The sequence below is a fragment of the Calliopsis andreniformis genome, chromosome 3, assembly GCF_051401765.1.
Source record: "Calliopsis andreniformis isolate RMS-2024a chromosome 3, iyCalAndr_principal, whole genome shotgun sequence".
Lineage (NCBI taxonomy): Eukaryota > Metazoa > Arthropoda > Insecta > Hymenoptera > Andrenidae > Calliopsis > Calliopsis andreniformis.
The window spans coordinates 379,516-396,174 of record NC_135064.1 but is presented as its reverse complement, the minus strand read 5'-3'; the positions used below and the strand labels follow the sequence as shown (position 1 = coordinate 396,174).

Sequence of the window (16,659 nt, the reverse complement as noted above, 5' to 3'; positions counted from 1 at the left end):
AACAAGATTAACAATGGATAATCGTATGCATATACAAAAAAAAATTGAAAAGAAAAGAATTGAAACGCACTATGGCGAATGAGCACACAACCGTAAAAGAATCATTTAGATATATAATATTAGTCACGATTATATGATGTTAATAAATGCGCGCATCATACAAAAGACAAAAATAGAATATTCACATATGTAATCGCAAACAAAATATTAGATCGTGCTGTGCACGTGGATCTCCCGCGCCAAGGTGGCCGTAAGGACACCAAGGTAAATCCACGATATCGACTGGCGATATCGATGTCCTTCAAACCACGTGGCGAAACAAAAAGGCGATAGCTCATGTACAACAATGAGAAATTAATATATAATCAATACGAAAGAATATGAAACAATTCCAGACAATCATATATATAAATCAAAATCAGATAGTACTCAAAAGACTCACGCAGTTGAAGAAATCAACGCAATCAATCCTTTCCAGAAAACAAATCCAATAATGAGGCAAATCAAATCCTTAGGGTATGCCAGTTCGTTTATAGGTTGCAGAATGATACAATGTAGAGTATGAATGCTGATGATACTATAAAGAAGAAGAGAGCACACGCGGAATGGTTAAAGAGTTGAATTTTAAATCGAACTATGGTTTTCCGAACGAATTGCCGAATTTTACGTGGGCGATTGAGTCCATTCACTCCCGTAAATCTATGCTCGAAGCAATTGATAGTTGAGAAAAGAACAAAAGAAAGATAGAGAGAAAGAAAGAAATAGAATATAATTAAACCCACGGTCTCCCGTCACGCACCTCGCGACTTGTCGACGAAGAGTAATCGATCACGGAAATCAGGATAGGCAGAGGATCTTTCGAGGATCACCAATACAGTGATCTTCTGCCGTATCCGTGAGAGGTTCTGACGAATCAGGTGAGGCAGCGTGTGGGAACCGTCGTGTGATTTGTCAACTCGCATTTCGATATATCGCATGTGCTCTCCTTCCGGTTTCCTTCACAATTCACTGGTTGCTCAATATTTTGCGCAATGCTACACATGTACAACATTCTCTATTGCTCCTTACAATTAACGACGGTCAATAATTACTAAACTTGTAATAATTTATACAGGTTTTTCATACTTTCGCGGGAAACGCTCGGCGTTTTCGTCGCGTGGTATCGTCGCTCGCGCGTCGCGTCGTGTCGCGCGCTGTATACAGTTTTTGTGCGAATTCCAAAACCAGACGCGAAAGGTTCTCATTCCAAATTTTTGAAACGCCGTTACATTACAAAGTTTTCTGCAATCACTCGCAACCGTCCCAATTCATGCAAGATACGGGTGCATTGGAACCTTATGAACAATTTGCAATTAGCTCTAACAGGCATCACGGACAATAAGATGCTTGACTTGCAACAGAAGGTGTTGACCATACACTCGGTGCACACTCATTCAAGCGCATGAGAACCCGCGATTCCAAACATCGTAATGTAACGATAGTTGTTACGGCTAAGGTGTTCATGCTCACCTTTTCGAGGCTTCAGAAGAACACACACACCCACACATACATCCTCACAAATCTCACACACATTCGCGTCGTCGACTTTCGACGACGATTCCAAGGAGAACATATAATACAACAAAACAATTATAATTTAGAATTTTGAACATCAACGGCCAGAAGGTACCAGACTAGGAAATTTCATAATGACAAAGCATTGTCGTGACACACCCCGGCTGATGTAATGGCCGAAAGTCAAAAATTCGAAAAATTTCCTGTTCGGAACGTAACAATATATAGTCACCTGGATATTTTTTATTTTTGAAACGTTATCAAAGTATTGTTATATACTGTATTATAAGCAGTGTCCCCTACCAAATATACCTACTTTAGGCCACGTTTTCTTTTTTTCTTTTTTTTTTTTTTGCGAAGGATAGGACGAGCCTCTAAGGCGGGCACTGTTGAGTTAACGTTCTCCGTGTGCGGACCTAGTGTTGTGAACTGAGTGTTTGATTGTATGAGTACTATTTATTCGATACCAAGTGAATGCCTTGTTTCTGCAAACTGTTGACTAGTTGGTTAGTGCGGTAGACTTCGTTTTTCACATTGTGATTAGAATTAAGATTGTATTGAATCATACCCGATTTACTTCTTTTTTTCTTTTTTTTTTATAAATTTCTGATTTTGATCCTAAAAGTATATATTGTTATTCTCTTCCTCGAAAACACGTTCTCTAGTCACAGCCAAGTACTTGACGTGTTAACAGAAGTAATTCTGCTATTTCAATGATTAAAAATCATTATTAACCCGATAAACGTGCTAAATTTGTTACTAGCAACATTAAAAATAATGTACTTGATAGAAACTCACATAACAACGGAAGAAATTGAATCGAAGGAATCTATAGAGAAAATATTGTTTGATAACATATTTGAATTTAATGCAATTAAAATTCTGGAAGAGTCTTCATTGGATTTTCCGGATTAATATAAAGAGTGTGAAGTTGAAGCTGTTAATGAAAATGATACCGATGAAAATTGGTCTGAAGAAACATATACAGGACTTTGTTCACAGCGTGATGAAGATTTTAATATTGACTAAACTTAATAATGTTGAACTTAATTTTAAACTTGTTTTTTCCGAACGGCAATTACGTCGTTGGGCTAATCAGATCGCAGGAGAAGTAACAAAACAAGAAAAATTAGTAAAAGTTTCCGAGTATGTAATAAAACATTTCAAGAAGACTGTTGATGCCGGTTATATCTTGCACGACAGAGATATTCGACGATTGCCATTGAAAGCATATGTGGAGCAGAATAATAATAATATGGAATTTGTAGCTTCCGGAACACGGTTACATAATTTAAAAAGACTTATTGCATTGTTTCAAAAAGTAACTAAATTAATTACACGAAAGGCAATAGAAGACGATGAAGTTTTGAAGACTAAGGCTGCAGACTTTGTTAATATGGTAAAGGTTGTGATCACAACCTATGGATGAGAAAATGTATACAATTCAGACCCGAGTGGACTTCAGTTAGAAATACATTCTGGACGAATCTTACAACTGGAACAGTAACTGCTGAAGGAAGATTGTTGTCGACCCTCTTTATGATCTTACAGGATGTAAGCGAACAGTTTGGACCAACAATTCAGAAAACATTATTTAAGCCGATGATCGTGTACGTGTCTGCATGAAAATCTGGGAAACTCACTTCAGGTAATGAGGTATTTTGAAATTATCTCAATTAAGATATCTTTTATTGATAATTAATACATACATAGTTAATGGGATGTTATTTTAATATTCCAGTTTATTTCAACATCTAGTTGGAATAGGTATTTTTTTCCTAAAACTAGAACCACAAGTGTGTTGTTACTAGACTCTTGGAGTGGATACTGTGAACAAGATGTACATTATATAAAATCAGTTGACAAAGAAATTACAATTATGACAATTCTAAAGGGCATCACGGGACGAATCCAGTCTTTAGATGTTTACGGATTTAGAGTGTGGAAGAATTATGTTAGGCGGTTCTCTGACGATGTACTATTACATGACTACGCCGTTAATCTTCATTTAAGAAACAATATTATTAAATTACAATTGCTTGTACACAATCAGTTATCTTCACCAAGATATAAAAACCTATTTCACTATGCTTGGTATAAAAATAGAAATCTTGTAGATTTTGGTATCGAACAGAATACGCAAATGAAGTGTGCATTATGTGATAATACTTCGATAGTTCGATGCTTCTAGTGTAAAAAAACATTTGGTTTTAAACATTTTTATCATGAATATCACTTCTGTGATAAATATGAACTATAAGGTTTCCAGTATACATTTAAAATGAATCATTTCGTGAACTGTATATGTACATCCCGCAAACAATTTAAAATAAAACATATAATGGAATATTTATCTGTGTTCATTGTTTACAGTTACGTAACTGTGCTCTTAAGCGTAATTTTTTCAATAAGCAAGACTACATCTAACAATCCTTATCATTTGGAACTCAATTTTCAAGAAATAATATTTACTTGATCTTGATCGGCTTGTAGTAAGACAAATGTAAATCACGAGTCAAAGGTGGTGCACCCTTCAGTAAGGGTCGGAGGTAAGAGAACCAGTAATTTGTTATCATGCAATAACTTATTAGCATAAAATCCAAGGTTTCTTAAAGATTTGAAGAATCTTCTTGCAGGTTTGAGGCCTTAAATGTGCATTTAAACGATTAGGGGTAGTCTAACTCGTGATAAGGGTGACTGACAACAAGGACATTATTAATCCCACCCAGATAAGCCACAAATTAAATTTATATCAAGTCTGATAGTAATTATAAATTATTATAATGAAAAAGTAAATATATTAAATTAATGTATTTTTAGCAATGTCTCCTTTTATTTTGTATATACCCAGACCTAACCCAGACCTAAGAACATATAAATATTATAAACAATTTATATTCTTTATTTTTAGTTTATTATTGCATATAGAATCGCTCTTTCTCGATTGTATCAGCTTGTACATAAACTTGTTTTAATTAAATTTTTCATACAAAATACACAGAGAATGTCATCGTTTCATCTTTAAACTCATCCCTCAAAATTTCATAAAAATTTTTGAACATTTCATCGAAGAATCTCCTTCCGAGTCGAAACGTGAAAATATCTATAATATCAAAAAGGCTGCTTGTGTCTTGTTGCGCTTGCCGGTGACTTGGACCTAAGCGTTTCAAGCTTCTTTCCGAATCTTTCCGAAGCCGTCCGAAGCAGTCCGAACCGCCGAGCTCACTTTCTGTTCGAACCTTACAATGTCACTCAGAATGACTTTTCATGGGACTTCTTGTGGGACATAAACGAAACACGCAGCTCGTATAGTTGCATGTGTAGTGGTACGTCAAATTCTCGAAACTCGCGTGCCAACTCAGGGCAGCACGGGCCTCCTGATTAGGCGCCGCCTGGCGTGTTCAAGCGGAACTAAACTTGTCACTTTTTTACTCTGTTTTATCTCTAACTTCGCAAAAAGCACTGCAAAATCGCGCTGACGCTTTACGTCCTTATATTGAAAGGTTTTAAGCTGAAAAAGGGCTCATTCGATAGAGGAAGGTTCAATCTAGCCCGCGCTGGTCATGATTTCGCTTAGAACAATCTCTAAATTAACTAAAAATACTTAGATTTCATGGCTGTGAATTTGTCGATTTTTGCTTTACTTTGAACACTCATATTACTGAACATCAGCAGAATCTGATTAAATAATGACCAGCGCGGGCTGGATTCAACCTTCCTCGATCGAATGAGTCCTTTTCCATTTCAAAATCTTTCAATATAAGGACGTAAAGCGTCAGCGCGTAAACCTCTGTTTTTGACTAATTTTGTCGGTAATGTCACCGCCCTGACATATCTGATCCTAGGCCCTTAAAGTTGGAGTTCGGAGAAAACTGCACTTCTGACTCTGGCTATCTTCGTCTCTGCGTGCTTATCACCAAACACCGATTGCACCCGAGGATATTGAAAAAACGGCCATTAGAATTCCCTTTGGTCTCTTTGAGGTATTAAATATAATGCTTGGGTTACGTAATGCTGCTCAGACATGCCAACGATTCGTAGATGAAATCACGCGCGGATTGAATTTCGTTTATGTATACATCGACGATTTTTTAATTGCGTCAGAGAATGAAGAACAACATGCTGAACACCTAAACATTTTATTCAAACGTTTACAGGATTATCGGATTGTAATAAATACTGCAAAATGTATTTTATGTGTAAAGGAGATTACATTCTTGAGGTATATAGCAAACGCCTTTGGTGTCAAACCGTTATGTGAGCGGATTGATGCTATTGTAAATTTTCCGAAATTGGGAACGATCAAAGAATTGCGTAGATTCTTAGGAATGTTCAATTTTTATCGCCGATTTATTCTTAGCGCAGCGAAATTCTGTACCCTTTGAATGATCTCCTATAGGGCACAAAAAAGTAATTCTGAATAAAGAAGCTCTGCATGCGTTTTCTGCTGCGAAACATCGTGGTTGAATCCACGATGCTTGCGCACCCGATACCTGACGCAACGATTGGTATTGTTGTGGGCACATCGGATTATTATCCGATTGTAACATTACAGCAGCAGGTAAGCGACGTCTGGCAACCTTTAGGGTTCTTCACAAAAACTTTTTCCTCGACGCAACGTAAATATAGCGTATATAATCGCGAAATGTTAGCGGTATATAGTGCAATAAAGTGTTTTCGATACGCGATTGATGGAAGAGATTTTGTAATTTTCACGGATCACAAACCATTGACTTTTACATTTAATCAGAGTCTCAGGAAGTGTTCGCCACGTCAATTTCGATATCTTGATTTCATTAGTCAATTTATCATCGATATACGTCACATTAATGGTTTGGAAAATTCTGTTGTCAACGCGTTATCTCGTATTGAGGCCGTATTCAAAGTAGTCAACCATGCAATTCTTGCAGATACGTAGCGAGATAATGAAGAATTACATGTAATTCTATCATGTCGATCCAATGCACTGCAGCTTCGAAAGGTGCGGTTTCCAAAAGGCAATACAGACCTTTATTGTGATGTAACACGCGATGCGGTGCGGCCGTTTGTACCGAAAATTTTACGCCGTCGAGTCTTTGACTCATTACATAATATATATCACACCCTGGGATTATAGTTACTCAGAAGTTAATTACAGAACGTTTTGTTTGGCCATCGATTAACAAGGACATACGAACTTAAACACGTTTATGTATTCCATGTCAGCGGTCAAAAATTTCTTGATACGTTAATGTACCTTTAGGTAACTTTGGGTACCTTGCTGCACGCTTTGAGCACGTCCATATTGACATTGTCACAATGCAGTTATCTCAGGGTTACAGGTACTATCTTACGTACATTGATAGATTTATTCGCTGGCCGGAAGCTATACCTATACCTGACATGGAGGCATTAACCGTTGCTTCAAGCTTTCTTTCGACCTGGGTTGCTCCTTTTGATGTGCCGTTGAGAATTACAACTGATCAAGGACGTCAATTCGAATCCCAGTTGTTTAACGAATTGTGCAGATTGCTTCGTGCTAAACACATTCACGCGATCGCGTACCACGCGCAGACAAATGGCACGGTGGAAAGATTTCATCGCCATATGAAGTCTGCAATTAAATGTCATGACACCGATAGTTGGGTCAACGTTTTACCCCTTGTTTTGTTAGGCATACGCGCAACCAGATTTGAATATAACTTCAGCAGAATTAGTATACGGTACTAACGTTCGTTTGCCTGCGGAATTTTTTTATCAAGCCATCACGATCCGAACTCAGATTTTGTTTTACGATTGAAGCGACAATGTGAAACCACAACTTGTCAAGCGATACGGTTCAAACAAATCATTTATTTAAGAAAAAATGTCTTTTTTCTTGGAATCTCTTGATTCCAAATAATAACGCACGTTCGCCCGCTGGAGTCGAGTAGGCTGCCAGCGATGACACGCCCGCCACAGCAGTGCGACTCGACGCAGCGTCAACTTTCGGCAATTTTCACAGGGCCAATTTTAAAATGTCCATCTTTTTGAAAGTTTGTCCATCAAGGGGAAGGATCAAACTATATTCTCCTTTTTTTCAGATTTTTAAAATCGCGCATCATCTTAAAAACCTGCATTTGTTTAAAATAATTGCAAAAAAGATGATTAAAAAACAAGTTTTTTTAAATGAAATAATGTTTTTTACAAACTTCAATGTTTTCTCTATAAGCACCGTAAAGCTCATCTCCATCCGCTTACTAGTTCAATAGCTATAATTTTTTAAAAAAAAGGTAGCACTTAACTTCAAACCGCTGTAAAATCGACAATTTTCAAAATTTTAAAAAATCCTATAGGGCACGTTTAAATATCGTTAAAGACTACAACATATTCAAATTTGAGCAAATTACAAGAACTTACTCCGAAACGTGCCCGATTTCGCGTGGAATGACCCATATATTTGTTTAATATTTATCTTCAATAGACATGCATCTTATGAAATTTCGGTAACTACTTAATAACTTTTTTATGATTTCAGATTTCAACCAAAGTGGTGCGATCGACAGAAAGGACATTGACCTTGCCGTACAAGTAACTAGTGCTTTATATTTGACTAAATTTTAAGATAGTTTTATTCAAACTAAAATTTAATAATAAATTAATACGTATAAAGTATTATTGCTTATACTAGAAATATTAAGGAGTAATGGAAGTAAAATATATAATAGCTATTTCGTTAAAAATAGTATTAATATTTCCAATATTAAGTAATTTTTATACGCTTTATTGATATAATTCCTATTTTCGTAACATTAGCGAATCAGCGAATGCAGAGGATGGACTGTTACCAATCCTAAAGTTCAAAGTACGAGAGATAATTTGCTTAAAATGTGGGAGGGTTTGAAACAAAGGGCCGATGCGGACCAGGATGGTCAGGTAAGAAATTATAAAATAGTTTTAGAACATATAAGACTAAACTGTATAACCGTAAGGCTTAGTAGATTAAATGCTAAACTGTATTGTTCATACTGTGCTTATTATATATAATACACATACGTGTGTATGTACGTATGTGTACATATACAACGTATGTTTACAACGTATGTTTACAACGTATGTGTCACATGGGTACGTGTACATAGGAAAGGATTATCTCTAATGTTTAATGCCTAATAATTAGAGGTAATGCTTTCTAGGGAACTTTTCATGGGACACGTTGCGACGTGACCGTCCCTCCGAGCCGTATTCGGGCTAGGACGGGCGTGCAGGATCCAGCCACTACACGTCCCACGCCTTGATTTTTCCGTGGGCGCCAGGTATCTTGCGATACCAGCGTGGAACGCGTCTCTCGTTTTCCGAATCGCGTGCCAGGCTAGCTTTTTGCGCGGATAGGGGCAAGGTTCTTTCAGCCGTAGGGTGAGGAACGTATCTGACATTTTGGGTTCTTACGGCGAGAACGCCAGTCAAAACACGGTTTTCTGATGTAATAAGGAATATATTCTAGCGAGAAACGTAGACGTTCTAGTCGAGATTGTTACACGCGCCATTCCGCGACACGTGATCGCGGGCAGTTACCCGTTTCCCGCTACAGCGATCGCGTTACAATGGTTTTCGGGCGGCGACGAGGCTGAAACGCACGTTCGACACGCCTAAGAAATCCGCCCGCCTAGCTGCTGTTACAACAATGTTACACCAGCAAGCCGAAGATGTATTCGCACGCGACAACCGTTCGCTATTATGCCGCTAAGCCGCGGACTCACTGTTCGGTCGAGCCCGCCGGTTTCGAGAAACCCGTATGCGAAGCCTTTCTTCCTGTTACACGGCCTACACGACCACGAGGTGTCGGCCCTCTCGAAATTTCGCGTTCGAACCGAGCTCTTCCGAGTCAACTGGGGAGAACAATGGGGAAAGTTTTACCACCTGCGACCTAGTCGGCGTCCCGTACAAGAAGAAGGCCGTGATCGCTACGTACGGCAGGATCTCGGCACGCGACGCTTCCCCCACCGTGCCCCGATTGGCTCGCTGATGTCACGCGACGTCGCGACCAATAATTATTGGCGCCGTTCGAATGACGATCGTTGATTGGCAGGGACTCCTTGAATCCCCCTGGAACTCTTCTTGTGGCGAAGATCCGAGACGCTGTACTTCCGGGGTCCGTTGCTATCCTCTGCCCACGAGATGGCTCCCGTAGCAACGTCCCTGCTCTTCTTCGGTAAAGACTTCTTCCCGGAACACGAGAGGAGATGGCCAACCTCGCGCGCGTTGGCTGGTTCCCATCCATCGGTGCGTCCTCGTACAACCGTGATGCAGCCCTCCCATTGTGCGTCCTCCCTGAGTTGGCTCGAAGAGTTATGACAGCCTCCCAATTTAAGCGTCGCGTCATTCGCCGGGTGGAGTGACTCTGGAGCGGTTGGTACCCTGGCTGCTCCCCGATTCCGGAGATCCGCCGCTTAAATTCCCGATGGTGCGCACTAAAGGCCTCTCTTGCCCCGGGAAGAGTTCGGTTTTGTGACTGGCACTTGTGCCACGTCAAAACATATAATAAATACATATCTCGCATTACAAAAGGGGCACAACTAAAAAAAAGTATGCTCTGGAGCGAAAGCAAAAAACTATTTGTTTAAAAGTGACGTTACATCGTGGTTATGCTCTCGGCTGCGAAATGCGTCATCGGATAGCATACGTGATCTACCGAATGTGTGACCTCAGTAGGAGATTGTGTTTGTCAATAACACACACAACAAAAACGACTTCTGATTCTTTTCGCTTGCTACGTTTAAATTTGATCAAGTATATACGGGCAGCAGTTATTAGTGGAAGTCACGTCGTGACGTCAGAGTACAAAAGAGAGGGATAACATGGTAGAAGAATAGAGAAAGAAATATGGAGGACAGTGAACGCCATATAGCGGCTAATTAGTAATCCGCGCTTTTATGTATCCACGCCTAACAGTTTACTGTTAGTTTCTTGAAGTCTGTCAACAGATAGGCATATAGCAGTCCAGTACAGTCATCTGACGTCTCCGCACAGCAAGCTGTTCAACACAGATCATAAGTTCTTCATTCTTTTCTCTTGTGTCTTGGTCCATTCGATTTGACCCAAATTCCCATAATATTCGACAGTCGAATATTAGGCTCGCATTTCTATACGTTTCCTTGTAGGCGTTTTATGCATCTTGGGATCGGGGATCGCTCCATGATTCTTTGAGAGTGCTATACGCCGTAGAAATAATCAAAAACCACTCCTTGGTTGACCACTGGTTGAGATTGATCACTTGGTTGTGCTCACCAAACATTTTCCCTCGACGTGAGACAGTGATATACTCCTCCGTTGACAAAACTCTGCAACCTCATCTAATTAACTACCAGTGTGACGAATAGATGCTTACTTATGTGATGGACGCAGAGTTATAAAGCGTCGGTGAGATAAGTCGCTGTTAAAAGTCACCGGGATTAGCTCTCGTTATGCTTCATTCGAGGCAATCCAGTTTAAAGTTCATTCAGTACAAAACAGAGTCCAATTCAAACCTGTACGATCGTCTGCCGACGGTTTCTTCGCTACGAAGAGGCAACGGTAATATAGCCCACTTCTCTACATTGCGTATCGCAGTGAAATACGGTTCCCCCTACTACCAGGCTCGGTTTCGTAATTAAACTGAATTTGTATTTAAAAGAACATTCGATTTTGACGAACGACTGGATGCTTTTCTTCAGGTAATGGCAGATAGATATAAAACAACTGAAGATGGAAAGGAATAAGTAGGAACGTAGGCTGCCGCCCCTCCCCAAACCTCTCCCCGCTAATGAATCTAACCCAGACCAACTCCGATCACACTTTTTAATATTGAAAACATTTTTGCGAATATTTCGAAAACTAAAAGAGACTGCCGGGTATATGTATACGTAAAAGTTGTTCAGAATGCTGACCTTGACAACATATTCCAAGGTCATTGAAATCGGAGGTGGCTCCCCTAATCTATATAATTACCCCTACTTGTTTATTCCTTTATATCTTCAGTTATTTTATATGTATTTTGCTTTACAAGTATTTTCATTACTTGAAAAAAAGAATCCAGTCATTCGTCAAAATCGAATGTTCTTTTAAATACCAATTCTGCCAGATAGTGGCCTGATGTTCGTATCGCGAATACTCGTCTTCGCGATTTTGGGTTGCCGCTTGCCAAATGAATCTTAAGCGTCTGTTTACAAAAATTAAGATCGGACGGATCTCGAAAGTGAGGTGATTTACGAACAAACTAAGTTCCCACGAATCGTTTGGGATTCTTTTTCCTGAGATGTCAGGACGTTAACTCTCTCGTAGCTTCTGATTCTAGTTTCCGGAATCCGCTTCCTCCTCAGTTCATCTTCCCCTAATTTGCGCGTTCGGGGTTGTCAACGTTTTTTTGGGCGTTGATGGAAGCTCGCGATCGATTTGTGTATCGACCTGAGGAAGGAGGATCCCCAATCACTCCGATAGGGGTGGAACGGGCTCTCCCTGGTCACTCTGCGGCGGTGGTGGTGGAAAGTCCCCGATCATCCCGCGATGATGGTGGAGGAACCCCTCCCTCAGGTCGAAGGTCGCGAAAATTAGGTAGGAAGATCGAACCCCGGAATAACGCGGCTCGAATGGACCCACGCGAGTGTTTTCCAGATGTTTTATGGCTGCATTGTCCCGCGAGTCGGCGTCAACCCTCCGATAATCCCAAAGGATGATGAGTTGGCGTAACGGTACCGACTGCAGGGCAATACAGCCTTCGATGTTTATTGCTGGGGAGGAACACGCCGCTCGACGAAAGCACGAAATTGTTTTATGAATTGCCAGATGTGTAATTTTCGAAAGAACAACTAAATAGACAAATTGTCTGAAAGAATCCCGGATTCTCTCACATCTGACAGCAATAAACAACGATTGCCTCGTCGAACGGAACACCAGATGTTATAACAAAATAACAAAAGGATATATTCTGAAATTTCAGCTAACATAGAAATTCAGTTTTTACAAAAATAGAACTGTATGAAGATTTGGTAGCATCAAACAGATGAGCAAGAAACAAAAAGGAAAAATAACACAATCTTCGGAACGATAATATAAAAAAAATATAAAAAAAAAGAAAATTTACAAGGTCCAATATATTTTACTCTCTCGAAATTCTATACTCTAGCGTGACCATAGGACATTCAGGAAACTCCAGAATGCCTCGCGACATTAATGCCTCTCTGGCCACGTGAGCGCACAAGGCGAACACATGTGATAAATCAGAAAATAATCAGAATATAAAGCAATCAGTAACAAAAATCAATAAATCGAAATCAAATGAAATAATCTGTGCAACTTACGCAATTGAAGAAATCAATGTAAAAGAGAGTCTGCGGTCAATCGTCAAATATCAAGGAAAAAAAATATCAAATTCAAATAAAGCCAAATCGTGTCCAAGAAAGAGAAAATGCCAAATCGATGCCAGATCGTCATTATATTAAATGTTTCGAGTTATCTAATGATGCTGCTAGTACTGAAAAGAAAAAAAACACACACGCGGATTTTGTTTTAGAATCTTTAAATTTTAAATTGAACTATGATTTCACGCGAACTGATTACGGAATTTTACGTGGGGCTATGAGTTTAAGCACTTCCGACACACTGCACTCGTGAGTGAATCTATGCTCGAAAACTATTGTAAAATTAATGGAAATTAGTAACTGAACAAAGAAAGAAAGGAAAGGATAATTAGCCCACGGGTTCCCGTCACGCACCTCACGACCTGTCGATGAAGAGTGCTCAATAGCGGAAGCTAGGACGGGCAGGATCCTTCGCGAATCATCAACACATAGATCGATTGCCGTATCGATGTGAGGTCCTAGCCAATCGCGTGCGTAATGTCACGAGAGCCGTCGCGTCATTCGTTAATTTGTATTTAACATATCTTCTGTGTTCTCTCTCCGTATCTCAGCTCCCAGATTTACAATTATTTATTCAACCACGGATTCTGCTCTTATTAGAATTTTCCAGCTGTTGATCGTTCTTATAATTAATACAATAAACCTTGTAGGTTCCCGCCATTATCGAGAAGTTTCGATAGCACGTACGCCACGAGGCATCGCCGCTCACGCGGTCGTCGTGTCGCGCAATGTTTATAGTCTTTTCGCTAGCTCCAAATTTGAACGCCGAAAGGTTCTCATTTTGATTTCTATAACACGTCGACGCGTTACAAGAGGCTTCTCGAAATCAACTACAGCTGTTTCAGATAATGCGAGATGCAATTGCACTTGGTCCCCGCGGACGATTCGCTATCGGTATTAATAAGCATTGCACGCAACGATTCGTACACATTGGTGATAAGAGTGTAGATCGCACACGTTCCTATCACATTGATTCTGGCTTATAAGAACCCGCAATTTTGAATGTCGGTGTACAACGCTTCTCGTTCTAACAAAAGGTTTGCGTTTACATTCCCGAGACTTCAGAAGAACGCAGCACATGCACACACACACACGCCTCGTCGACGGCCGACGCCGATTCCAAGGAGAGAGCGGGTAGAAACAATAATAAAATGCTTAATTTTTTGGACGTCAAAAGCCCGGAATATGTCCGATCAGGAATTTCCAAAATGTAAAGCATTATCGTGACATATTCCAGCCGACGTATTGGCCGAAAAAGAAAGATTTCAAAAATTTTCCTGTTCGGAACGTAACATTGTCGAAGCACCAAACTTAAAAAAAAATCTTTATTTTATTAAACACCTTTTTGAGACAAAATTTGATTAAAAAATGTTTCATACAAAAGTTTCTTCTTTTTTCGCAAAGAATAAAAATCTATAAATAAAAATATAGGTTTCCATTTAAAAAAAACAAAGTTACCTTTTAAATAACCTTGAAAGCGTTCAACAACTAAAAAATAATTAAAATAATTGTATTTCCCTCTTGAAACCGAGTAACTTTTAGTATTTTACATTATCCCTGAAAATGTCGTTTTTGAGATATTTAGATTTAAAGTTTTCAAATGAATAACTTGCATAAGCAAAATTCAATGTATTAGTAGCAACAGTTTTTTGCAAATATATTGGAAAGTAAGAACGAGCTGCGTTTACATGTATAGGAAGTAGTTGTTCAAAATCTTGTCGAATTAGTAGATAGCGACGTACTCACGTGTAATACAAATACATATATCTTGAGATACAATGATCAAAACAGTGTGGTTAATATGGTTGTTGAATTTGTTCTTTTTTTCACGCTGTACCAGAGTATAAAAAAAAATTGCATTATAAAAAATATTCATGATTTTTAGAAAATCATCTTGAGTTTTCGCTGTTACTCGTGCCCCTTGAAATAGGTCAATTTTGTTCTGACAAGCTTTTGCATACAACCATAAACAAAGATATGAAAATTGTACGAAAAGCAAAAGGAATAGTTTATCTACGAAAAGACAGCATACCGCTTAAACTCAATGATTTCGGAATAGCTATGTAATAAATTTATCTACTTTTGATTTTAAATAGTATTTATTAATAGTATATAATAGTATGAAATTTAAATAGTATTTAAATATTTTAATGATTTAAATAGTTCTAACGAAAATTATGTAATGATACAAAAGTTTAAATTTTAAATGGAGTTGTGTAATGAATATCTATTTGAAATAAATAATAAGAAAATTCAAAAATAAAAAATCATTTTATTTATGTAAAAACGAATGTTTCTTTTCGAAAAACTATAAAAAATATTAGCAATTAAAACATTCACCGCTTTTGGAAGGATATATTATATTTATAGGTAAAATAGGTTCAATTTTGTTTTTGATTATTTAGCATTTATTGTTCTAACCATAAGCAATTTAGAAAACAATTTCTGTACCTATATATTAATAAATTAATATGTATTATTCTAGTAACTGTTCATCTATTAAAGGCTAAACATACAAATAAACAAACGATTATTGGAATTAGTAAAAGTAAATTTTTTCTATATTTTCAACTTTCTTATTCCTATAAAATCATAAATATCGGAAAAATGTCAGTAGGTATTTATAAAATATCGTGATAATTGTCATTGTGTATTTACATTTTTCTAAAATTTAAGAAAAGATTTGTAGTAAACCATATTTTTGAACAGTATTTTATTCCTTCTTTTTCCTTTTTAGGTTAGCCGAGAAGAATGGTATTTGCTGTGGGAAGAATATGCGAAAAATCCTTCGAATCCATCCGATTGGCAAGATATCTACATGAATCTAACGTTCCAATTGTTTGATACGTCTGGTAAGTCACTTCATTTGTAAAACATATATACTACAGAATGTTGTCATACAATTCTGCAATTTTAAATTCCTTCTTTATAACTTCATTAACACGTTGGGGACCCGTCGGTTTCTATGGACCGACACTGACCTTTTCATTCGGTCGGCGCGGCGCGGTATCGGCATCTACCAGTGTTAGTACAGAGTAATAGAAACTGACATTATATGTCCTAACTCATACTGAGTTTTTTCTGCCGGCCGTACGGAACATATCAAAATCGGGCTGTTCCCATCGTTTTAAAATTTCTTGGGGACTAACCGCAGAGTTTTTGAACCTCAAAAATGTTCATCAAATCAGAATTTGGAGGACTTAATCGAGAAAAAATACACATTAAAATACATTATCCGACTGCATATGCAAAAAATATATTTGTGTTTACTACTCAAGTTAAATGATCCAGTTTAAGTTATTCTCTTTCTTAATATGGACATTCAGATTTCAGATATATCGAAGTTCACTGTAATTCATTTAAAATTAAAAAAGATATGGAAATTACTTTCCAGATTGTCTTAAAAAGTAAGTGATAAGGAAACTGGAGTAATTTTCTATAAACTGGATAGATCATAAACTGGATAGATGTATTAGATGAGCAAATTCTGTACGAAGATTGTATAAACAAGCTCCTCGTGAAATCGAACTATAAATCTTGATTTCTTAGTTATTTCATATTAGTTTGCTTACAATGTGTCAATTATTAATAATTGTGATCTGGCTGGAAACGAGTTTTTGCAAAAATATTGGATATCATCTTTCACTCCTTATTAGTCTTTATCTGTGAAGTATTCAAAATTAAAAATTAGAGACGTTACAGGCTGATACTTTTGAAGATTAATAAAATGCAACAAAGAACCTGTATTTTT

General features: G+C 38.0%; 1 protein-coding gene across 2 annotated transcripts in view; it reads left to right on the top strand.

Moving 5' to 3' along the window:
* Scp2 (Sarcoplasmic calcium-binding protein 2) overlaps positions 1–16,659 on the top strand; it is an 88,146-nt gene that overhangs the window by 47,638 nt on the left and 23,849 nt on the right. For both annotated transcript variants that reach the window (XM_076374679.1, XM_076374680.1), the window contains exons 3-5: positions 8,051–8,103; positions 8,329–8,448; positions 15,646–15,760. In XM_076374679.1, coding sequence (XP_076230794.1) covers positions 8,051–8,103; positions 8,329–8,448; positions 15,646–15,760 — 288 coding nt within the window. The remainder of the gene's footprint in view (positions 1–8,050; positions 8,104–8,328; positions 8,449–15,645; positions 15,761–16,659) is intronic.